The 26,110-nt window shown below is 42.4% G+C and overlaps 1 protein-coding gene across 9 annotated transcripts in view; it reads right to left on the bottom strand.

Moving 5' to 3' along the window:
• Positions 1-901: 901 nt before the first annotated feature.
• LRRC4C (leucine rich repeat containing 4C) overlaps positions 902-26,110 on the bottom strand; it is a 1,145,515-nt gene continuing 1,120,306 nt past the window's right edge. For 8 of the 9 annotated variants that reach the window (XM_053256515.1, XM_053256493.1, XM_053256505.1 and 5 more), the window contains one exon: positions 902-3,544. In XM_053256515.1, the coding sequence (XP_053112490.1) occupies positions 1,592-3,502 (1,911 nt within the window). In that variant the 5' untranslated portion in view covers positions 3,503-3,544 and the 3' untranslated portion in view covers positions 902-1,591. Of the gene's footprint in view, positions 3,545-14,446; positions 14,470-26,110 lie in introns of those variants that run through there. The other variant, XM_053256560.1, reaches the window with a different exon arrangement.

Here is a 26,110-nt window from a genome sequence, read left to right as displayed (position 1 = left end):
AGCCATCCAGGTTGTTGGCTATCACCACATCTTGTGGCAGAGAATTCCACAAGTTGATTATGCATTATGTGAAAAAGTATTTCTGATAATTAAACAACTTTGAGATTTACAGTTGTGAGAGCTTTCACATGAGCAAAATAAATTAAAACAAGGACTTTGGTAGAGGATGTTAATTCTATCATCATCAATATGCAAACAGCTGGACAGAACAGAAAAATCCAACATTGTATAGCTAGCATATTGTTATATGTGAAATCTGAATCCTTTGTTGATGTGGTCCTCTCACTCTAAAGGACACCGCCAAAGACAGGGTAATACACACAAAGTTTTCTATATAGTTAAATATCTGTATTTGCAGGGCAGAAAGGCTACTGTCCTGTATATAGTTAAGGCCTTGTCTCATGTTATGGTGATTGTATGGGAACTGCTATAGTATGGCTTGGATAATGTAAAAAGCCCCAAGGCATTTAGAAGGAATGCACTCAAATCAGCCTTGCTTCTGCTGGAGACTGAGGCATTGTTAGTTTAGTGAAAGGTCACAGCATGGGTGCCTCTTATGTGACCACAGGTTTTTCACACTACGTGAGCAGAATGGGATGGAGTTGTGATGTAGCAGCCCTTGCACCCAACATAACTAGAAGAGGAGGCTTTTAAGTGTGCTTAAACCTGTTGAAATCATTGTGGCTATTGTCTCTCAGACGTAGTATGCTGGTTTTTACATCTGCCAAAAGTTAAACATATGGCTATTTTTCAGTTACAATTCAAAATATTGCAACCGTACTCTTGTAAAGCTCTCTCATTTTTTGGCAGCGGACGAACGGACCACCATGGCAGGAAGAAAAGTAACCTTTTGAACCACCCTTTGACATTTAAGTCACACTAAAAATGAGTTGTGTCCAAATACAGAAAAAAAACCCAACAATATTTTATTTATAATCTTATTTTAGTGTTTGAACTACAAATCCTGGTTCTAGAATTGTTTAAAAGATCATGGGTTTTATAGATGCTGACATGAAAATTAATTTCTTGGATTTGTTTTTTCTTCTTCCACAGCATGGTCCTTTCAGGAAATACAGAACAGGTGGTTATGTGAAAAATTTTAAAAAGAAAAGAGTTGTTTTTTTCCTTGATTGTTCTCATGAAGCTACTGCTAACATCCATTTTTCCCTGTTGAACCATTTCAAAAAGGGCATGAGAAGAAAATGAAATGAAAAAAGACAAAATAGACCGAATCTCACCACTAGAATTCACCATAAAAATTCCCAAAGCGTTAACAGAATTCTTACAAAATTTCCTAGACCAGTTCTTTAGAGAATCAAGTTGTTCTATGAAAAATATGGCAAATGGGGTTAGGACAGGAGAAGAAGAAAGGGGAAGGGGAAGAAGTAGGGAAAATAAGTGCAGCAAAAAGAGGTTCTGAGGAATACACATAATTTTGCCTGCTTTCGCTCACAATAGAATTTTTAATAAATAAATTTCTTTTTTTGTAAAGACACTTTTTTGAAACAGTAGATTTAGCCCAGTCATTTGTGTCATTTTTTTTAATAAACCGTCTTTTTGTTTTAAATTTCCCCTTAAATTTGTAAATGTTTTAGATCTGAGTCTCTTGCACATTGTCTTTTGAGTTCATTCGGATCAATAATGGTTCATGCACTGAACTGTGTATTGAATTTATTGTGTTAACTGTTGTTGTGTGGTTGAAAGGAGACTTATAAGAGTTATAATGATTTAGGTGCTCATGCTCTATTGCTGGCATGGGCAAATGACTTTCTATGGGTGTGTCACCTGTAAGCTCATCATCCACATTAATGATCTCCACAGTTCGTGTTGGAGCATGATGGTTTTGCCGATGATGTTGTTTTCTCATTTTGTAGAAAATGACCAACATCACTGCTGCCATGAGAGTGATTGCCACAAAACAACCAATTATGATTTTGGTAGTCTTCATAACCTCATCTATTCCTGGAATCCCATTGATTGAATCCGTCACAGGAATGGTGAATGTTTTTTCTGTTGACCTTGTGCTCTGTGGTGTGAGAGAGGTTGTTGCATTGGTCGTGCTCCATTCAGTGACTGGTGTGGGCCAAACCTGCTCTGTGGTCCGCGGCTCATCCTGAGAAGGTTCCACAGTTTCTACTGTGATGGTTGAAAAATAAGTAATACACTCCTGTGCGGTTACATTGAGTGTTGCAGAAGCTGTGGTATTCCCAACAGAGTTACTCACCAAGCATGTATACAAGCCTGTGTCTTGTACGGTCACCCTCGTAAAATTTAATGTGCCATCACTGAGCACAGAAATCCGAACCCTATAAGCCCCATGTGTTATTACAGACCCATTTGGAGTAATCCAAGATATAGAGGTCAGAGATGTTGATGCTCGACATTTCAGCTCCGCAGCCATGCCTTCAGTGACGTTGAGGTCTGTTGGTGGCTCCACAATCACAGGAGCGTAGCACGTGAAGTAATTCAGGTCCAGCTCACCGATGTACCTTCCTTTCAAGCTAGGAGGAGTGTTGCAACGGGCACAGCATGCAGTGTTGGAGGGTGCTTTATCTTTAATCCACCAGCTGAGCCACAAGATGTCACAGTTGCAGTTCCAAGGGTTGTGATGCAGGTGGATTCTTTCTAGACGGAGAGGTGTGAAAAGGTCATGAGGCAGTAGTGTTAGATTGTTGTGGGCCAGGTTGATCTCTACTAGTGACTGGAGGTTATCAAAGGCATTCCTTTCAATCACTTGAATCTGGGATTGGATCAGCCACAGTTTTTGAAGGTGCATTAATCCTTGAAAGGACCCTGGCTTGATAGCAGTTAAGTGGTTCCCAGAAAGATCTAGCTCATCCAATTTCACAAGTGGTGTGAGGTTAGGGATCTCTCGAAGGTTGCACATAGCAAGGTTCAAATACCTCAAATTGGACAGGCCTTCAAAGGCACCTTCTGAGATATATGAAAGCCTTTTTAATTCCCCCAAATCCAACCTTCGCAGGGAGGGGATTCTGTTAAACGCATAAGAAGGGATACTTTCAATGGGGTTGTTTCGCAACCAGAGCTCCTTCAGTTTTGACAAGTACCCAAAAGCTCCATTAGGAATGGTGCTAAGACGATTGTCAAAGAGTTCCAAAGTGTTGAGATTAGCCAGACCATTGAAGGCCCCTATTTCAATTGTTCTAATGTGATTCCTGCTCAGCTGCAAGACTTCTAGATGCCTCAAGTGTTTGAAGCTATTCACTTTAATTATTTGGATCTGGTTCTCATGGAGATTCAATAACCGTGTATTGGTGGAGATGGCATCAGGGACCTCTCTCAGATTCTTCCTCACACAAATTACTTTGGTGAACTGATTGCTGCAGGAACAGACAGAAGGGCAAGTTTGAGCTCTAACCAAACCAGCCACCACGAGAAGTTGAAGAGCCAGCAGCACCACAAGCAAGGGGTCAAATAGGGCCCTGTTAAACCTAGGACCTATCATTATCTGCTGTGGATGTAAGGTCATCTTGTTCAACATTCATAATTTATTTGGTGTTGGTCCTTCAGGAGTTTCAATAATCTGAAGTAAAACAAGAAAAAAACAGGAAAGCATATTATTAGTCCCAAATATTAAATTATACTTTATTTCCAACTATATTTGTTTTCAACAAGTTGTTTTAAAAAGAAAATGAAATCAATACAGAGAACTTCCCATATGCCTGGCTAAGGAGTTCTGGGGAAGACTTGTTAACGTAATCATAACTTCAAATTGCCTCTTGATCCTTTGAACTTTCTCTTGAACTATCTGAAATATCTAGCCACCAAGAGAAACTAAGGCCTAGAACTGCATGCCGTTCTAACTGCTTGAATAGTTATTGCCTCTGGATTAGGAAACCTTCTAGCAAAGGAAGAATAAATAAAGATTTGGGGAATTATAGACATAGTAAGGTGAATTCCTTATGAGAGGAGTTTGGCTTATTACTTATTATTTATTATTTTTTATTTATTACATTTATAAACCACCCCATCCAAAGGCTCTGGGTGGTATACAACAAATAACAATGTTTTGTTTTAGAAGTGCCAAGACAAACATATTTTAAAATTTGCTAGACATATTCTTCGTCTAAGAACAATGCTTAAAACATGGCAAGTGCTTCAGACTGCAGAGCATGACTTTAGCAGAACAGCATACAATGTGGATTACCACCAATTAGTGGAGAGTGCTATGGAACATTTATTATTGTGAACTGCACTGGTATCATTCTACGAAGAATAGTATATAAATATGTGTAAAGAAAATAAATTAGTTTTCAGATAATTCATACTTATTTACATTAGACCCCAGAATATGCATGATAAATTGAAGCCGATATTGAGCTAGTCGTCTCAAGAGAATGTGGTTCAACAAGGTGATCTGAATTATGTGAATAAAATTTAAATGGAAATTATAAATATGATATAACCTATTTAGAAAATCCAGCATGTTATTATACAAATGTTCTCTCTTTTATATTACAAAATGATTTAAAGGGGGGGGGGGAATCCTCATGCAACTGTATGTGAAATGGGAGAGGACCTAGGATTTAATTCTCATGTTTGATTCTTAGTTGCATGACAGTATTGATGGCCAGTATCAATTCTTCGCTAAAAATAAAAATATGGAACACACAATAGCATTCTTCACATCAGGGTATAAGCACAGTTGAAAGCTAAGGTATTCTTGGCTTAAGAAGCTCCAAGAAGAGCATATTTTAAAACTTGCTAAGCAGATTCTTCATCTGTAAACTGATGTCTAAAAGAGGGTACAGAGCTTCTCACTGTAGCATGAATACATAGATCAGAATAGAAAGTGGATCCCCATCACTGTGTGGAAAGTGTTCACACTCCTGGAAGATGTTCTTGTCAGCATTCAAGGTTATAATCTGCTCTACAGATTGCAGCTTTTCACTTTTGCCTCCGCCCCAAAAACAGGATCAAACTGTTTGCACTGTTCTGTGTGGTGGGTGTGGGGAAACAAGTGTGGTGTCCAATATTTTTGTCAAGTGTGCCACAAGTATGAAATAATGAACTCTGTTGTGCACTGCAATACCTCTGTGCTCCATCCTTGCCCTGGGACAGTTTTGCCTGAAGTGTACTAGTCCTGAAAGGAGGCAGTATGTTACTAAAGAGGCAAGAACTGCCTAGAGCCTTTGGAGTCAGGGGGTATATAAATTAAATAAATAAATAAAATTTAAAAACACAACTGTGCGCTCAGCTCTATGCCATAGTCGGGCCTGCAGACACCTACTCCCGTCAACTAGTGCCATAAACTTCTGTCGTCTTTGCCTCTTGTTACAAATGGGCCATAGGATGGCTGCAATGATCAACAAAATGTAGAATTGAGGCATGGAGCAAGAAAAGCTTCGACTACTGAATACAAATGCTGACAAAATGCTTATTGTTTGTTTATTTCAGGAAAGCAGATAAAAATAAGCTTCTCTGAACTGCTGAGCATCAGCTCTCTGCCACCATTAAGCAGACTCATCTGATTTCCTGATACACTCTCCTCTATCCTGGTATTTGGCTGTAGCAGCAGAGAAATACTCATTAGTAAATGTGTGCTGAACACGGAAATAAAGAATGGCTATTTAAATTCTCTCTCTCTCTCTACACACACACACACACACACACACACACACACACACATCTCCATCCCATAGCTGCAGGGCGGGCAATTTCACTGTTACCTCCAAAAATGTTTCCTTCATATACCGGTGCCAGTGAAAAAAGACCTTGCAACTCTACAAATGATCATTACTATTCAATCTCTCCGTGCTGATTCATTTGTGGTAGCTCCTAAAACCCCCAGCCCTGGGTTCGTTTTCAATCTGCTGCTCTCTGCAAGGTCCCTGTGCTGTAAAGATTAATGAAATTTCCTATAAATCAGCCCAAAGTGAAGTCTTATAAATTACAGCAAGCTCAAAGTGCATTTATAACTCAGAGCACACAGATGCATAATACATGCATTTAGTAGAACAAAAATACTATTGGCCAAAGGTTTTCCATTTTAAGCCCCAAGTTGTTGCATTCTGTATTCTGTAGTAAGGGTGGTGGGGCGGGGGGATCCCATACTTTGAACAGGATAAAAAAATATTATTCATAGAGCAGTCATTTAGCAAAAGCCATTTTTAAAATCAGAAAATATATATTTATGAATCTACTCATGCGTGTTCCATGCTAGCTTTTTATTCTTTCTTTCTTTCTTTCTTTTGTGTGATTTCTATACTGCCCTTCCAAAAATGGCTCAGGGCGGTTTACACAGAGAAATAATAAATAGATAAGATGGATCCCTGTCCCCAAAGCACTCACAGTCTAAAAAGAAACATAAGATAGACACAAGCAACAGTCACTGGAGGTAATGTGCTGAGGGTGGATAGGGCCAGTTCCTCTCCCCCTGCTAAATAAAGAGAATCACCACATTAAAAAGTGCCTCTTTGCCAAGTTAGCAGGGGGAACACACAAAAAACCCTATTAAGCTCTTTCGTGGGCATTGTGAAGAATGTCCCAGAGGTTAGAAGGAAGAAAAATTAGAAGGAAATGGAGGACATCACTCCAGAGATTTTAAAAAAAAGAGCAGGAAGAAAAAAGAGAGCAGGAACCTTCAGCTGATGCAAAAAAGTGTAACTTATTTTGACTTCAAAGGGGCAACTATCTTTGGTTAATTCTTTCATAGACTGGTGCATCTTGTACCATTACCCAGCATCTCTTGAGATTCTCTCTCTCTCTCTCTCTCTCTCTCTCTCTCTCTCTCTCTCTCTCTCTCCACACACACACACACACACGCACACACTTAAAGGCTCTCCATACGGGCAGTGTGGAGAGCGTAAGTGGGTTCTGTGGAGAGAGCTGCCTTGACCCACTCTCCCTGCAGACTATCAGGCAGCTTGCCCTGGGCAGCCGGATCAGCCACCCACACAATTACCGGCTCCGTCAAGGAGCTGGTTGGGGCAGTGGGGATCGGGGGCTTCCTGGCCCCTGGAAGTCCCAGCATGCCCTGCACAAGTGCACGGGGCATGCTGGAGCGCTCCCTGACACTGGGAGGCTTGTTGTAGCCTCCCAGTAAGGGGGCTACTCATGAGTCTCCGTGGCACAGAGCCGCGCCAAACAAATGGGGTTAGCAGAGTGTGCGCTCAGCATTTAACATTTAACATTTCTCATTTAAGGGGGGACAATTAAGCGGCCTTGCTGATGGGAGCTGTGCAGCTCCCAGCAGTTCACATGCATGGTGGAAACTGGGCTGGGCTCCCTTAGCCTGGTTTCCACCGCTCGTGAGAATAGCCTCTCTGTTATTTAGCAACCTGTACTAATTTGTTGTAGTGCAGTGAGTTAGGACATAAGAGAGCTACTTTTGATCCTAATATCTGTCTAATAGCTGATTAGATAAGATTAGATAACTTGATAAGTCATCATTCAGTTATTTATCACTCAGTGGTTTTCAACCAAATACCTAAACTACTTCCAGTGGGTTGCTCATGGCATGAGTGGAGTTCTGCAAGGGCAATTTCCCACTCCCTCCCCACATCTCCCTATCCTTCTTTGGTTCAGTCCCTAAGTCTCTGTCACAGATTGGGGTTGTGTGTGCACAGGGGGGTTGTAGAACAAAAGGGGGTGCAGCAAAAATCACCCCCCCTTGCATAAGTTGAACTTCTCCAGCTTGTAGTACCAGCACTTGGGATGGTACCAGCACTAGAGATATACACATCGGGCAGTATAAAAATATGATAAATAGATAAAAACATAACAAGATTTTTTTCTGTGTGAGAGATGATATCAGATGACATGCAAGTTCTGTCTGTGATTATTTATCTGTGAAGGCTGTTCTATACAGTTAGCCTCTCTTTGGTATTGATGATCATTGTCCAGGGTTAAGCATGGCTATTTAGAACAATTTCTAAACAACTGGCAAACCTTGGTTCAAAGTAAGCATTACAAATGAAGACATGGGCAGTGGTTCACTAGAACTTTGCCCATATATCTCAATTTTGCTTTGCCATAAGCTGTTTGTGAAGCACCTCACCAGCACACTTGAAGGCAAATGAGAATTGTGTGAATAGCTTCTCAGAAAGATAAGATGAAATTCCTTTTCAGTTTGGCTAATCTCTCTTTTAACTGTGATGACCATAAATGAATAACATCCTCTGTAGAAGATGTCCTTGGTCCTTAGTAGAGCAGCACTCTTAAGTACCATCTTGTGACAATTACCAGTAATTAGCACTGGCAAACATGATGTTCAGCACACTTTTAGCAGTGCAAACCACGTTGGGGCTGCTGTGGATTCATTAGGCAGCCCCAACACAACTACGAGCAGTTATTCTCATTGCCGTGAATACACTGCTTGCACAATGACTCATTCTCAACAACTTCAGGGCTGGCTTATGAGGCTGCTGCAGCCCCATTTGGTGTACTGCACACCATAATGGTCACTTTTTGCAGAATTCAACACAATGTTGAAAATTACAAATACCTATGCTAGACTGAATGATGATCTAGCAAATATATGAAGCTATTGTATACCTTGTCTGAAAAAAAGACTTGTTTGAGAGACCCATATATAAAGAACAATCATGAGTGATTAGTGGTACTGAATGACACATTAAAACTGGAGGCTATTCTCACAATTGTCCTGGGTGGACGGGGAGGGCATGGGGGGTAAAGGCTGCATTCCATTTACTTTCTCCCCAGATGACCCAGCAAGTCAGCTTTGGCACACCTCCTGCACGCCCACACAGACAGGCCCTCTCTGTGCAGCTCCATGAAGTATGGAGCATGCCGGAGGAATCTGGGGCCAGAACTTGTTGTTCCAGCCTCTAGGCATCCCTCAATGCAATGTCTGGCATGAGTGCTGCACTGGGGATTCCCCTCTCTGACAGGCGCCCTATGTGCCCATCTCTGTGATTTCCCGGGCTGCACTCAGCCTGAGGAATCACATGATTCCCGGTAGCTGGGTTAAGGGTGCAAGAGTACCCTTAACCACTGCTAAAAGCTGAGGTTATTAAGGTGATTAGGTGGGAGGGGAGCAGAGGGATCCACGAGGATCCTGTCACTTCTCACAAGAGCCAAACCCTGCTTCAGGTGGCCCAGGCAGGGTTAGGCTAGTTGTGAGAAAAGCCACCTTGTGTTCTGAAATACTAGCAGAGCGGCAATTATAAAATGTTGTTCATTTGTCTTTTGTTTTGTTTTACTTACTCTTTATCCCCTAAGGACTTAGTTTGAATAATGAATCACATTAGCTAGTGATAAAACAGATAAAGAAAACACTGAACCAAAGTCTCAATTATTATGCTTTTTCAGTTCTATATAAACTAAGCAAGAGGAAAATACAGCCTACTATGGTTAGCATCAGAGTTGAGTAGTAGTGAACTTGAAAGGGCAGAAAATTTTTTACATTGCTTATTCAAAATGGCTTCAGGGTTTAGGTTTGCCCTGCAGACTATTTCTATGGAAGTTTACGCAGAACTAACTACTACCGAATTTGGGAGGATTTATGTAAATTGGATTGCATTAATTAAAACTAGCTGGCCTGGGCGCAGAGCATCTGCACCTCTAGTTTGCTCTTTTTACACCCCCCCTCTTTCCTCTCTTTGTTCTTGGCTCTCCCCCCGTTCTCGTCCATCTATCCACTGCCGCTTTCTCTCTCCCGAACTGCTGCCACTTTCTCCCCACCCCCACACTGCCACCGCCACTTTCTCTCCCCCCCTCACACTGCAGCGGCCGCTTTCTCTTCCCCTACCGGCAGCTCACTCGCAAACTCTAGCAAGAGCTGCCACACACAGAATTAGCCATGGGTACATCTTAGCAAATTATACATATAGATGTTCAGCAAAGTACAATTGATAGATTCCTTGCAGGGAAGCTATCATAATTTGTGAAACTGATAAAAATTTCTCTTCCTTTTTCAAAATGTGCTTTTGGGGTTGTATGGGGGTAACCAAGCAGCAATTGAAGGAATGGCAAGATGTTTTTGGATTCTGTGCAAATGGGAAAACAGAGTATCCAAATTAGCTAAATTGTTCAAATTATAATGCAGATAAGAAGGAATTTCCAGACTCTAGACATTATTACTATGGGGTACAATATATAACCAGTGCTGGACTGGATTAAGCAAGGTGAAATGTTTCTGGTTTATCACAGAAGCAAGATGACATTAGTATTCCATTAAAATGTCAGAAACTAGAGAATTCTATGGTTCCATTTTGAAAATATTGAATAAAACTATAAGAAAATGAGCCCAGAAACTTCACCATAGGAATCCTCGTTTACTGACTTGAAGTCAACAGTTCGTTCTAAGTAGGACAATCCACACTTCAGGTTATTAGAATAAGTTGCAATATCAGAAGAAAATGATGAGGAATTCCCTAATCATCAAAAATGGGTCCCAAAATGTAGAAGAAGGACATTTAGGGAATCAAACAATATAATGGATAAAAGCAATGGATTGTTAATTAAAATCTATTGTGCTTGGATAGAAGTCATGATTAAGAAAGACATTTCATATTGTGTTAAATCAGGCCTTGACAAATTTTATTTGGTTTTAGGAGCCAGACAGTGGACACTTAGTGATGGGCTTTGTTGAGGGGTGAAGTAAATGGGCTCATTTTTATCCTCTTTACAAGCATCATACTTAGAATAGAAACATGGTTTCCTGGGACAAATAAATATTGTATTATATACAGGAGAAACTCGTTATTCGCGGAACCACTATTCACAGTTCCGCATATATGTGGGGTGTCTTATTGATACCCTTTTCCAGTATCCGCAGACATTATAACCCACATATCGGTGGTTCCAAGAGGGCTTTAAGTGACTGCGGAGGTCACTTCCAGCTGCCATTTTGTTTCACAGAGCTCAGAGGGAGGCAGGAGGAGCCATTTTCTGGCTCTTTAAAAAAAATAGACTCCCCCCCCCATGATTTTTCATGGTTTTCAGGGGCATTCCACTTTTTGGAGGGCATTCCTGGGAACACTGGAGAGCCACGGAGCATACCACAGTGAGTTCTGGGTCATTTGGGGGTCACTTTGGGGCTGTTTTGCCACTTAAAAATTGTTTTTCCTTCCACCCTAGAACCTAACCCCCCTAATGGTTCCTTTAGTCGTGGTTCCATTCCTCGCGGCAGTAGGTGAAGAACAGAACCCCCACATGTAACGAGGTAACTTTACGTCTGAATATCCTAGTCTAGGTGCCATGGTTAAATTTCTGGGTGCCATGACTCCCTGACACCCGGGATTTGTCAAGCCCTGTGCTAAATGTACATTTCCTATAGTGTATGAATGTAAATTTGGGAAAGAGACATAAAACCTTTGCTTTGTGATAACTCAATGGTAAACTATTTTGAGTTCTATGCTCCAGAGTACCTGGTGCGTTGAAGGCTTAAGAAAATATATCTTGTTATACTTTTCTGTTGTTAGTCATGTGTACCCTCCCATTGTAAGTCATGTGCTTATGTGAGAACAAATTTAATGCACATATGGTGGGAATTCCTAAGAACTCAGGTCTTTTGGAGTTGTATCTTGACAAAGATAACTAAAATAACAGTAATTTGCTTAGAGATGATGATACTTATTTTAGGCTTGCTGGAGCAGCTGAGTACACAGCAGGAGATGAAAGTAATTTATCACCTGCTGATAGCTGTGAGGTGTGTAAATAGCCCACACTTGAAAGAGTTGAAGGTACTGTTAGAGGGTCGTAACAGTACCTTCATTAGTGCATTGGTAGGTTAAATGTTGATGCTTAATATCATGGTGCTTGAAATTATCTTCTGTTCTGAAGTTTAGAGAGATCATGACCAGGTACAGTAGTAATATAGATTCTATTAAAAAATCCTTTCAGCTTTGCAGGATAAATATTAAACTTGTCCAGTGTAATTGGGTTGATTCTGTAATTTTAAGTATGATCAGTTATAACATGTATTTTCTATGACTTGGTCTGGTAAACATGTATAGCTCAGTTATGAATTTAGAGGACTTTAAGTGAAATTTTGTTCTTCTTAACTAGAGAAAACTTGGTGAGGACGAATACCGAAGATCTCAGTAGAATGGACTGCCATTTGTTTAGATCTGAATCCTTCGTTACCCGATAAAACAGGCTAACCTAATTGCTTGCTCTCTCTCTGCCTTACCTATTCCTTAGGCTTGTTGTGAAGACAAAATAATAACTTACTGGTTCTGTAACAGAAAAGAGTTATTTTGAGGACAAAAGGTACAAACATGAGTCATGCCAAAGGCATTATAGAATAAAAGCTACAAGAGTAATGAGTTCTAGCATGTTTGGTGGTTTCTGGCTTTTGCAAGTACTCACCACACTCTGAATATCAGATTATTGCTAATCTTCCTAACCATCAAAAATGTGTATGGAGAACCACAGACTGTGTTTCTGACAAAAAGACTACTTCAAAAAGTGTACAGTGTCAGTAAATAGATTAAGATAAAGTGTTGGGGGGACTTTGGCTCTGTCTACGTTTCTGACATTATATCTTAACTTTTTTCTTAACTTAGATCTAGAACTTTAATCTTGAGCTCTGCCTGACACTACATTTGTGGCACACAATGCATTTACCTCTGACCCTTTTGCAGCTCTTCCATTCAAAGGTTAAGATGCAAATTCCCAACCTTGTTACAATATTTCACTTTTAAGGCAACAGAACTTTAAAAAACTAAAGCTAGAGCTTTGAAAATACATTCAGTGAGAAACAGCCTAGGTGATTTCAAAGTCAGACAACTCTACCTATTTGTTTTAATTTTCCCATTTAATTAAGATGGATCTGGGATGGAAGTGGTAGATCTAAAAGCCCTGAAAAATGAAGCATTTTAATCCTCCCATATCTGAGGAAATAGATGGTGGATTACATAGACAGTGGGTGCACAACTCTACAGAGATGTAACTCTGTGGTGGTGCTACTGTGGATTCCTAAGGCAGAGGCCCAATGCTGTTCAGAAGGAGTGGTTGCAGAAGCAGCAGCACTGCTGCATATTTCCCCCATTGCAGCGCATATTGCACCCACTGCTTCTGGACAGTATCAGGGCTTTCTTATTAGTCTGCAGCAGGCCCAGGGTATCATCTTCTGTTCCCATAATGCTGAGCAACATGTAAGTAAATTTAAATATTTCCTTACATTTAAATATTATCTCCTAAAGCTGTGAATGCTGGGAAAAGTTGAAAGAAAGAGAAGAGGATGGCCAGCAGCAAGGGTGATGGACTTGATTACAACAGCAATGAATGCACCACTGAGAGACCTTAAAGGCCAAGTTGAAGACAGATCATCCCAGAGAGAATCTATCTATGTGGTCGCTAAGAGTCGACACCGACTTGACCGCACTTAATCAATCAATCAATCAAAGCTGTAGGCTTTTTAATCTCACTACAAACATGGGGTGCTTGGCAGGGGCGGGGTCAATATCAAAGTTATTTTTATTTGTCTATCCTGGTACCTTTACAGCAGGTCTTTCCTCTATATTTTTTATATGTTCAAGTTGAGCAATGTTTCTCATGATTTGAGCGACATGATCACATTTTGGGAAACTGACAAGAGGATAGGGCAGCTCTGGGTTAGAAATGGAAAAGAGCATGACCTGGCATATGTTCTTAGTATCTCTCACAATGTTATTGTTTCATGACTTCATGAGAGGTCTATCATCAGCTACTAGGCAGAGGGCTAAAGGCCACCTTCAGCCTCAAAGGCAGGATGCCTCTGAGTACCAGTTGCAGAGGAATAACAGCAGGAGAGAGCGCATGCCATCAACTCCTGCCTGTGGCTTCCAGTGGCATCTGGTGGGCCACTGTGCGAAACAGGATGCTGTACTAGATGGGCCTTGGACCTGATCCAGCAGGGCTGTTCTTATGACTTCCACTCATGACATTTGTCTTCAATTAGCTGAGGGTGTTTTCACCTATACCATAAGGAAGTTCTGACATGGCTTTCAACCCTAACCAAGAGCATTGTTTGTATGAACAAGACTCACATACATGCCCAACTAAACAGCTGTGATGTTTTTATTTCAATTGTATTTAAAGACTAATACTAATGGTATTTTTAAAATACATACACTATTACTATTACTAAAAGGCATAACTATTTTCATTATACTACTATTACTAAATGGCATTACTGTTTTTCATTATAGGGATATGATTCGGTGGTTGAGAGAGATCATTTTATACCAAGGCTATCCAAGTACCCACAGGACAAAACTGAGATTCAGCCCTAGCTTTGCTTTGCTTATATTTTTGCATCAAGCCAACAGCTCCTCTAAGACTATAAAAGTTAGGATCATCTCTAAAGTTTGCCTGGTTTCTCTTTCTGTTGAAGTTATTCAGCAACAATTGCTCACAGTGGGGTAAATTAATACTATTTAGTATGACCTCCTAAGAAACTTTCTACAATTCTAATTCATAGCAATCCAGCTGAATACATTAAACCAAATAATGCTAACTTGAAATCTCTACTGACCAGAGCGAGAAACAAAGCGGTTGCTTAATGATACAAGGTCTTCTAATGGATCGTTAATCCTTGGGCTATCTAAGCCTCACTTCAGTAACTCTTAGAAAGGCATTGATCTTCTGAAGGCTTTCTACTGTTTTCAGTTTCCTTTCCTCAAGGACTACACCTTAAGAATATAGAAGAGCAAAATAAAGGGAAATCAGACAGTTAATCAGAAAATTCTGAAATAAACCCTATGCTTTGAAAACAAATATGCAAAGCATAGAGTTTATAAACTACATGTGCTTACCGGGCAGGATATATCAAAATCATATCTGTGTATTCTGAACATACTGTTCTCATGCCAAGAAATATTTCATCTAGTAATGATTAAATTGGAACACCTCTGTAATTAAAGGAAGCTTCAGATCCAGATTTGCTTTGTAAACAATTATCATCACATTCCTAGCATACCTAAAGGTTCTCATATTGTAATCTGAGATAAGATTTAAAAAAAAAAAATACTAATAAACCTTTGTGAAATAAATCATATATGCTAAAGCAGGGGTTCTCAATCTTTTTAAACAAGTGTCCCCCTTCTGTCACAAATCTTCAGCTCAGGTATCCGTGTGTGTGTGTGTGTGTGTGTGTGTGTGTGTGTGTGCGCGCGCGCGTGTGGCCAAGTTGTGTTTCCTTGGTTATGATTTTGTGGCCAGTACATTATCTTAAACTGGAAATCAGACCTCATGCCACCATGGGCCATTGAATTTACTTGCTTTTTGGAGCTCAGTTGGAACTGCTGCACTCATAAATATCCCTCTAAACCAAAGTTTTCTCCCCAGTGGTGGCTCTGTCCCTGTTCTAGAATGAACTGCCCGAACAAAATTTATCTAGACCTAATAACCCATTACTCCATTACATTACATAATGCCACATACCCAAGCATCCACTCCTACAGTTCATCCTAGAGTATCAACTGAGAATGTGTACAAGAAAGAAACTACTACATCAATTGAAAGACCTACAAGTTGGAATGGTGTTAAAAGCTTGCTGTCCAGCTAATGGTGGTTATATCTCCTGTCCTTGGTAACTATGGAAACTCTTTGAAGGTAAGAATAGAACACAGACATGTTGTGGTCTGCAGTTTACAAGCTGTTTATGTAATTATGAATGAGCATTAGATTGTTAGGAGGGATACAGTTATTATACTGCTATGGTATTTCGGATGCAACAAATAGGTACAGAAATAAGAAGTTAATTTTTTGGAAAATTACTTGTTTTATTGATGTTTTATGTAACAGCAACACATTGCTCTTTATATTGGGATTTGGGGATTTTCTTTCTGTAGGAGGGACTTGTAAAACCAAAATTAGCAATATGACATTTTGAAATAATGTCTCTCAGCAGCTTCACGGCAATTATGTCCTTTCTATGCCCAGTGAACAAAACCAAGGTCAGAGTGTATTTTCAATTAAACGACGGGTGTTACGAAGTAATGCACAGCCAGAATTTCAAGCACATTATTACCGGATCTATCACTGCTGAGCAATGAATAGGTCACAGGCACTCCTGCGTACAATATTTGTACACGTTTAAATATTTCAACTGGGAAAACAGCTCAAGTTGTTTTTAGAGGCAGCAAATGAAATAAAATTAGGAACAAAGTGCAGGGGGGAAACTAACAACCACCAACAAGAATGCTGTGAGTTAAAAATTGAACAACAGCAGTGGACACAGTCTTTGGGTGTTGAACAAGAGACAGCTTTTGCCACTGAAGTCAATAAGAGGCTGAGAAGATGAAGCAGGCAACTGTGTCACATAATGAATGCTAGAGAAACGAGGTACTTTAGTATGGATCAAAACGAGAATTAAAATCTAAGTTAGAGCTGCACAACCTTGGCCATCCTGCAGATGTTGGACTGAAACTACCATCATCCCTGACCATTGGCCATTGTGGCTGGGAATGACAGGAATTGTAGTCTAGCAGCTAGAGGGCCCAAATTCTGCTCCCTTGGACTAAAAAGGAGATAAGATAAACTGTAAGGCGGGCCCTTAAATGAGTGATAATAGCAGATGACTTCAAGAGTAAATGGATATACTTGTTGGCTAAATTAGGGTAGAAAGCTAGAGAAGAATATGAGGTTCAAGTGTTAATGAACATGGAAACCAGGAATCAGAATGGGCAATAAGAGGATAGGTAGAGGCAGGAGAAGATGAAAGGGTAAAATAAACATGCTTAATCAGTATGCATTTGTGTAACATTATTTTCCCCTTCTAGGGCAAAGAGGAAAGAGAAACCTCTGTTTCCCTTTTGGAAATGAGCCAGTTGTGTATTCCAATGCTGTAGAAGGGAAGCATACAGCCTTCAAAGAACAACAAATATTAAAATACATTTAAAATGTATTTAAAAGCAGGAGGATGACTGATTGTTAAAGATGGAGGAGTCAGCCTTCGTGGTATGTCCCAGATTTGCGGGGAGGCCAGTGGTGGCCAAGGTTCTGCCGCTGCCACAGCCCCCTTAGCCCTGCCCCTGCAGCTGACATCAGACGCAGGAAGCGCTCCCTGTTTCTGATGTCAGAAGTGGGGGGCGTGTCCAGGGTGCGAGGCACTGCCTCTGAGGGGCAGCAGCCCATGTTCTTTGAACCTGTCTGCTCAATGGTGGCCCTGCCCCTGGTATGTCCCAGTTAATTTGTAATGGATAGATGACTTCTCTTGCCTTATAATAGTGCAGTGAATGAGAATTTCCTTTCTAAACTATTGGTAATCATCAAGTCACAAGATGACCAAAGCAAATAGCAGGCAGGGTGGGGCATGTGGGGAATGTGCCACTCAGCACTATTTGATTCATCTCTGTAAGTGTCTATGGGACATTTCCAACCATACTCCACATACTAATCATTCGAAGAGTAGACAATGCATTTCCCCAGGTCTAACTATAAGTGCAGCAAGGGCAGGGGAAATGTGACACAGTCATGGGGAAAGACTTTTGGACTGTGCACGGCAAGTAACAACTGTGTGATTGTCTGGTGAGTCACTTAAGTTATGTTTCAAAATAAAAAAATGCTAAGAGGGTGGTTGGGGAGGAAGGCAGGGTTTTTTTTAACCTATCTTCCCCCAACCAACGATGTGTTTGTGTCTTTGGCACGCAAGCCATACACCCACATGATCCACACTGCTGGGAGCAGCATAGATCACTTTCTGAACTACCCCCAGCGTGCGGATCAACAGAGGCTGAGATTCATTTTCCTGGCCTCTGGATAGCCCTCAATAGGGATATGCATGAACAGTTGGGAGCGCCTGGATCTGCACAGATCCCAGCACTCCAAATGAGCAGCCTAACCCTAACATCTAACCTAAAGTAAAATACTTTATATACTGCTGTACAAATTGTATACAGTGTAAAAATTTTAACACGTTAAAAATCAAGCCTAAAATTTAAACACTCATATCTTGCACAACTCTGCCACTATTATGTTGCAAGGCACACACAATGTTGAAGAGTACGTCAACCACTCAATTTGGATTGGATTGAAGGTAATTTTTCAAATGCAGTAGTGTATTGTCTCAAAATATGGGATGATGTGAAAGGTATCTTTTCCAACCTTTAGGGTTTTTTGCAATGGTTCCTACTCTTTTACATAAGGAGAAAGCATTATGTAACTTAACGTTAGCTGGTAAGCGCTATACTTCTCACAAGATGCAATCTCCAAAAGATACCTAAGAAGTTTCACTATCCTTATCAAACCACTTTGGGTTTTCCTCAAATTATTCACTTTCACTGACAAATTTACTTCTCATTTTGCTTTAGGTGAAATCTGATGACAACTGCTCTAAGTAAAGTAATGTAGCTAGATGCTCTTTGTTAAAGATGCACCTCTTTATTATGTATTTATTTATTTAGCACATTTGCATACCGCCCAAAACTGGCGTCTAACATCTTTATGCTAAATGGTGAAGACAGCTGAATCCAGCATTTTCATGGACTAGAGAGGACAATCATCTCTTATTTGAGCGCACACTACTACAATGAATATCCCAATGAATATTCCCACACTAAACAGGACAGCAGTGTCCCTTATAAAGCTTTGAGCTAGAAATCTTACATTGTGGCTGCAATCTAGACATGCTTACCTGGGAGTAGGTCCCATTGAAATCAGTGAACTTTTGAGTAGATATTTATAGTATTTGGCTGTAAAAGGTGCACTTTTGGGCAGGATAAGAAATCTGAAAGCCTGCTAATAGACTGTTGGATCTCAGAGCCCATCCGGTAGCACACATAGTAGACACTGTAGTAGTATGTTTATTGTGGTCACAGACCAGATTAACAAACAATAACATGGTAGACACTGGATTTAGTTGACCTCCAGACAATCAGTCACATAACTCCAAGAGAATGAATTAAAAGCATTCCTCATTTGGTTTAGCATTATATTGCGTGGATAAGAAAATGATTCAAGGAGGGCCAAAATGAATGGGAAAATATATTGAAGCTATTCTCATGACTGAAAACCAGGCTTGGGGAGCCCAGCCCAGTTTTTGGAAGATAGTTAGTGCTCCGCTAACCCCGTTTCACCGATTGTAAGTCGCCACAGCGCAGGCCTACATGATGAGTCGCCTTCAAGCCTCCTGGCCTCAGGAGTCTCCCCAGAATGCCCCATGCACTCATGTGGGGCAGCCTGGGATTTCCGGGGGCAAGGCGGCCCCTGATCCCCGCCACCCCTACCAGCTCCATGACAGAGCCGGTAGTCATGTGGGCGGCAGGGCGCGCTCCCTGCTCATCTGTGCAGAACCCTGTTAGGCTCTACACACGGATCATGTGTAGAGCCTCCTAAATTTTCGGCACATGATCACCCAAACCTGTGTTATCTGCTGCTAGCCCAGGTTTCCATGTACATGTGAATCAGGGCAAAACCCCCAAGCACAGACTGACCAAAACTAGGTAACCCTACTTCTAGCCCTGGGTCTTAACTCAGGCTAGGGCAGAGCAAAGGCCCTGGTATCTAGGTTTGTGGATTGTATGTCCACTTTCCTATCCATGTGTGGGTTCCGGCAGCTGGCTGCCTTGTTTAAAGTGACATGTAATGTTAAATCTTTATTACAGTCACTTACCAGTATACATCACAATAAATGGTACACAGTGAGGCTGCTCTCAATCAGAGCCTAACACAGGCTAGAGAAGCCCAGCCTAGTTAGGCGGCATATGAGGACTGCAAGGATTGGTCCCTATCCTTGCGGAGCAGCGCCACCAAGCTTCTTAGCACAGCATTTAGTTGGGGTTAAGGGTACCAGTGTGCCATGAAACCTGATCATGTATGAGCTTCAGCTGCTTCCAGCCCGGCCACAAACAGAGATGGGCACTAGAGCACCTGTCTCCTGGGGGAAATCCCCCACTGCACCATGCTCAGCATGCAGTGCATTCTGGGATACCTGGAGACCAGGATGCATCATTCCAGCCAGGGGAGCTGTGATCTGCATGGCGTAGTACTCCCAGCAACATGTGTGTGATTATCTGGTGGAGGGGGGAGGTAAGATTTGCACAGACTTCCCCCCACCAGGCCACTCCCCTGCTTGGCTGCTGCCCTGCCTGTCCAGCTGTGTGAATAGCCCCAGTGTTTAAAGATAATGCTGAGGCTGGAGGGGTTGTGCTTTGCAAATGTGCAGCTCTTCATAGCCCATTCTAATATCACTTGCTTGAAATGGCCTGAATGGTGCTAGCCCGATCTCCTTCTCCCTCATGGCCAATCAGAGTGTGGCTGCTGGCATCATGGTTTATCCCTTCTCTTGGCTGTGCAGCACATTGTGGAAATGTTCTCCCGGATCTCGGATGCCTTTGCAGCTCCAAGCTTACCGCTGCAGTGCTCCTCAGGGAATGGGGTTTGCAGAGTCCAATGAGACTCTGCTCATCTGTACAGAATTGGGCAAGGGTTCTTGCAAGCCCCAAAGCATACTCTTCTGATTTTGTGCAAGCATCCCCTGTCTCCCTCCAAGTCTATGCCACACACAGAACATGCTAGTCATAACTGGATGACAAATAGCAAAGCTGTGTGGTAGCAGTCATAATAATACACCTTTTGATACACAACGAAGCTATTCAGATGAGCAGAAAACAGGGTTACCCCCTGAAAGCAGATAGAACTCTATTTTTAGCTCATAGCAAACAGACGGGCACATGCTGCAAACCCGGCAGGGAGTGTGAGTGACAGAGGATTAACTTTTTAAGGTTCTCTCCAGCCATTGCTAGCATTGTTGGTCCTCCAGCCCCGCCCATGGCAACAGCAGTCGTGAGTGGACAGAGCAAGCACGTGACCCAAGGAGACCACTCAGAGGGCTCCAAGCTGCAGTCCCTCTTTGCTGCTCCCTGATGCGTAGCCTCAGTTAACCCTTTCCTGGCAACTGCAGCACTGTCAAAGGAACTTAACTGCTCAAAAGGAGAGAGAAGATTAGAGCAGCTGCAACTGCCAACCAGCTCCAAAGGGAGAGTCACATACATCTCCAACACACTCCTCAGATCCAGGAGGGACACAGCAGATGCCCCCTGGAGCAATTGCCAGATGCCAATGAGAGCAATTGCAAGATGCCCCCATAAGTAGCCCAGGCACAAGGCACACTCCGTACACCGCAGCATGGTTTGGGAAGGCAGAAGGGGGAACCTTCCCCTCGCCCGCTCACCCTCCCCGCAGCTGTGGCTTCCGTGGCACACCCACCCCACTGTATAGTGTGTGTAGAAGGTAAAAAGGAGAACCCCACCCCCCACTGCCACCATAGCCAAGTGGTGACTCTGCCTCCCCATCAATCCGCCACTGCCACCCCTTGCTAGCCTCTCTGGGCATAGGAGGGTGGGCATGTGGGGGAGGGTGTCCACATCACTCACCTGCCCTGATGCTGCCACTTGCCACACCTGTAGTGCCAGCAGGGTGGGAGAGTGAGTGGCAAAGTGTCTCCCACACCTGCACACCCCTATTGGCACTGCTACCCTCTGCATCTTGATGATGGTGCAAGGGTGGGTGGGTGGGTGCAGTGTCACACCGAGGCAAATTGGGCACCTGGACTGCCCCCGCCGTGAGGCCCTCTGCCGCTGCTGTGAGCCCCCTGCTGCCACCGCGAGCCTCCCCCCACTGTCATTGCCTCCATGAGGCCGAACCAGTGACCCTTGCAAGGACAGTCATTCCAGTGGTCGCTCCCACTCCACCAGCAGATGGAAGGAGGAACCGGTGGAGCCCAGAGCGGTGTAGTACATACTCAAGTTCCTCCTCACAACAACCCTGTGAAGTAGGCTAGGCTGCGAGAGAAGTGACTGGCCCAGAGTCACCCAGCAAGTCTCATGGCTGAATGGGGATTTGAACGCGGGTCTCCCCGGTCCTAGTCCAGCACTTTAACCACTACACCATGCTGCAGGCAAGGGCAGCTGCAGGCAAGGGCAGGGACACTCCTGCTCTTGTCCAGTGACTTTCAGGGGACAGGAAGGAGCACAAAAATCCCCATTCAGCCATGATACTTGCTTGGTGACTCTGGGCCAGTCACTTCTCTCTCAGCCTGACCTACTCCACAGGGTTGTTGTGAGGAGGAACTTGAGTATGTAGTACACTGCTCTGGGCTTCTTGGAGGAAGAGTGGGATATTCTATATTATTAATTCTTCTAGATGGGCCATGCCCCCTGCGGGGCGGCTGGAAAGCAGTTTGACAGTTGGATTGGGGATGCTGTGAAGCAGCAGGGAGCTCAGAGGCCATCAGGCGAGCAGGCGACAGTCCCTGGCAGTGGCAGGGGGAAGCAAGGACTGTGAGACAGAGACAGAAAGACGGAGGACAGAGAGCACGAGCATGAGACTTGTGGGGGGGAGACTTGCGGGGGAGGTGAGCAGGGGTGGCACAAGCGAGAGTGTTGCGGGAATGGCGAGAGTGAGTGAGAGCATTGTAGGAGTGGCAAGAGCGAGCGAGAGCATTGCGGGAGTGGCGAGAGACTTGCGGGGGAGGCGAGCGGGGGTGGCGAGAGCGAGCGAGAGCTATGCGGGAGTGGTGAGAGATTTGCGGGGGCGAGCGGGGGTGGCGAGAGCGAGCGAGAGGGTTGTGGGGGTGCAATGCCACATGCTCAGTGCAAGACCACACAGATGCTCTGTTCTGGGTCAGCTAGTAAAATATAAAATGAATGAATAGTATGACATGTGTCTGTGCAACTATTCCCCTTAGGGGATAGGGCTGCTATAGGAAGAAGGATTTGAGCTCCCTGCCTGGCATCTCCAGTTCGGGCTGAGCGGGAATCCCGCCTGAGAGCCTCGGGAAGCCACTGCCAGTCTGTGTCGACAGGACTAAGACAGTACTAAGCTGGATGGACTAATGGTCTGACTCAGTGGAAGGCAGCTTCCTATGTTCATATTTTCCCTTGGGCTCATTTGCAAGGTGCCTGCCACTTTAAGGAAGCTCAGTGCTGTTTGCTGGACAAGCTTTCTCCAAACAAACTTCTGCTGTGCTTTGCAACCCACTCTGTTATCCAGTCTCTATGGTATCCCGGGGGAGGGAGCCTCAAGCAGGGTCCCGCAGCATTCTGTGGCTCCACACAGGCACTGGGAGGGGGTAGGCAACCTCCCCTGCTTGCTGAACCTGGTTTTAATGGAGGGGCTGGGAACTGGGTGACCCTCTTTTGACAGAGCCCTGTTTGGGAGTTTGCCGAGGTTCCACACGGTAGTGCTAACCCTGCCTTCAGACCTCAAGCCCTGTTTTTGCTGGTCGTGAGAATAGCTTCAATCTGTATTCTTGCCGTATAAGCCATTCCAACTGAGACTATGAGGTCATTCACACAATCAAAAACAGGTTTTGGCGCTATGTGTGCTCCCAATTTTCAGTTGTGTGATAGCAAGGTAAGTGAAAGCTACTTGGATTTTCCTCCTACCTTGTTTGTACACAATCACTTATACCCAGGTTTTCCTTCAACCTTGCTTACACACAACCAAAAGCTCCCAAACCCCCAGGTTTTTTAAAACACAGTTTTTTGATTGTGTGAATGGCCTCTAGTTCTAATATTAGAGAATTCTTAAGTGGAAGAAGTAAAATAGATAAAACCCTCAGTTTGCCTTTTTTGTATATTCTTTAGTATCTTGGTGGAAAATAGCCAACCTGTCCAACTAACACTGTTTAGTGTTCAATATTTTAGGATGTCTAGAGCTTGAAAATGACGATTCCATCCATCATAGCACTGACTCTGTGTTAACTCTCACTGAAATATATGGGAAATGCATCAGAAATGTTTGATGAATCACACCCTGATGGATGGTAGTTTTCCACGTCTGACGGAGGACAAAAATGTACAGAGACATAGTATCCTGTGAAATACACAAATAAAATATTCAAAATGTATTATACAATTTAAAGAAAATAAAGTTGTTTCAGGAGGGTGGGTAAAGTAAGTGTTGCTTAGGATCTATGATTGTTAGACACCAAAGACACCATATTTTTGGTGGTGCTTTTTGTTTTAGTATGGATGACCATTTTTATCAGTACCCCAAAAGATCTCTCAACACTTTAAGAGGAACCACTTCCAGCATTTTATTAACTTCACCACAGTGTACATGTGTTGCTGGTTGTGTCCTTGCACACTTGGGGCTAAGGTTGTTTATTTATGGTGGTTTAGACACTGCACTGCACCTAGCTCTTCCATCAAAGGGGTGCATACGCTGGCTTTGTGACTTTGAAGAGCCCATTGATGCTCCTTGCAAACGTGGAGCCTTGTTGGCTTTTAAGAATAATTTCTGCCCTCTGGGGTGCTTCTTCCATAATTCAAATTGGAATTATGAGGAATTAAGAGCCATGGAGGCTCTATATGCAAGGAGCATTGGCAACCTCTCCACATTCATGGAACCAGCTCATGTGCCCCCTTGATGGAAGAATGATGTGCTGTGTAGTATTTAAGCCTGTTTTTCATTGTTAACCATTTTGGAGACTGAGTTAATCAAAACATAATATAAAGTAGTATGTAGATGAGAAACCACATCTTCAGCCACAAGAGACAGTCCTCTGCCATAGAAACCAACTGGTAAATGTGAGAATGATGTTAGCTTGCTGTTGCAACCACAGAGGAGAATGTCTGGGAACTTAAAAGCCAATCACATTTCCATCACGACAACCAGACTCAATAGAAGATTCTTATCAAGACACATAGCAACTACAGCTTTTCCGTTAAGCTGGATACTTGGCTTGCCTTTTCTCATAACCCCAAGAAAATCCAAAGTATCACAACAATAGCTAGGATGAGAGGATGATCACAATTTCACACTACTTTCACGACTCAAAAAGAAAGGGTTAAAATTTAACCGTTAAATAGCCCTTTCACTCATCTCTGCCATGACCTTTCTCAACCTGATGCTACCTTACATGATAGAAGCAAATCTGTAAAAAATGAATCATAGCATGACTTGTAATGTGCAGGTCTTCCTTTAGAACACAGAACTACAAATGGAATCCTAAGTACTTAGAATTACTTTAAGAAAAGAAAAAACTAGAAGGTTGAGCTACTTCATAAAGGGGAGGGGGGGGGAAGAATGGCACATAACCACCATTTTCATCCTTTTCCCTGCCCAAAAAACTATGTGAATTCAGATCCACCACCTTATGGAAATGTTTATAGACACCATAGCCTATAAATTATGTGAGATTGCTATTGCACCAAGTTGCATGAAGGAGCCAAGCATGCCATAGGCTTTCCCAGCTTTGGGAAAACTACAAATATTAGTAGGCAATGAAATAGTTGCTGTAGAGTGCCTGTCATGTTGGGAACTGGCTTGTTGAGCCAGTTCAGTCCTTCATAAATATGTTGCAGAAATCATCTATGGAACTATCCTGTTTCTTTCTGGCAAGTAATTATTAGAAATGTGCACTAAACTCTTTTTTTTTTTTGCTCCATTTTGAATTCATATCAAATTCTGAAAATTCAAATCAAAATCAAATCGATTTGACCCTGGTTTTTAAACCAGTCAGGGGTTTGTTTCTTTGTTGCTGTTGTTTTTTAAACCAGTCAGGAGGCCTGAATGGTTTTTAAAAAGTGCCAAATGGCTCTTGAATTGAATCCAAGTCAAATTTCAAAAATTTGATTTGAATCAAATTGGCCTTTTAAGGGGTGATTTGATTCAAATTAAGTCACTTGAATCACTCAGATTCGAGTCAAACTGATTTGAATTCAAATCAATTTGCACAATAGTAATTATCTGTTTGCCCATCCGTTCTATTTTCCCCAACATGTATTTCACATTAATTAATTAATTTTAAGGACAGTTGAGCTTAAATTTAACTGCTCTCTCTCTCTCTCTCTCTCTCTCTCTCTCTCTCTCTCTCTCTCACACACACACACACACACACACACACACACACACACACACAGTCACTTTATAATATATCTAGAATATATATATCTGTGCATGGCTGCTCAGTTGTATAAGGAAAAAAAATAACCTATTTGAATGGAACTGCAAATGCAGAAATTCAAAATTCAAATTTTCATTTCAAAGAAAATAAGATTGGAACAAAAGGCATGAGACATCTATACAGGTTTCATGAAATGGTCCTGGGAAAATCCACAACTCCAATGGATGAATGATTACAAGATGGCTTGAACATAAATGGCAGCAGACTCATAGTGAATCCAACCGAACACAGGCTCATGTAAGGGCCTACTCTGTGGTGGTGATAGCAACACCGATGGCCTATTTT

Source organism: Hemicordylus capensis, chromosome 1 (assembly GCF_027244095.1).
Source record: "Hemicordylus capensis ecotype Gifberg chromosome 1, rHemCap1.1.pri, whole genome shotgun sequence".
In the NCBI taxonomy this organism is placed as follows: domain Eukaryota; kingdom Metazoa; phylum Chordata; class Lepidosauria; order Squamata; family Cordylidae; genus Hemicordylus; species Hemicordylus capensis.
This window is presented reverse-complemented; position numbering and strand designations above follow the sequence as displayed.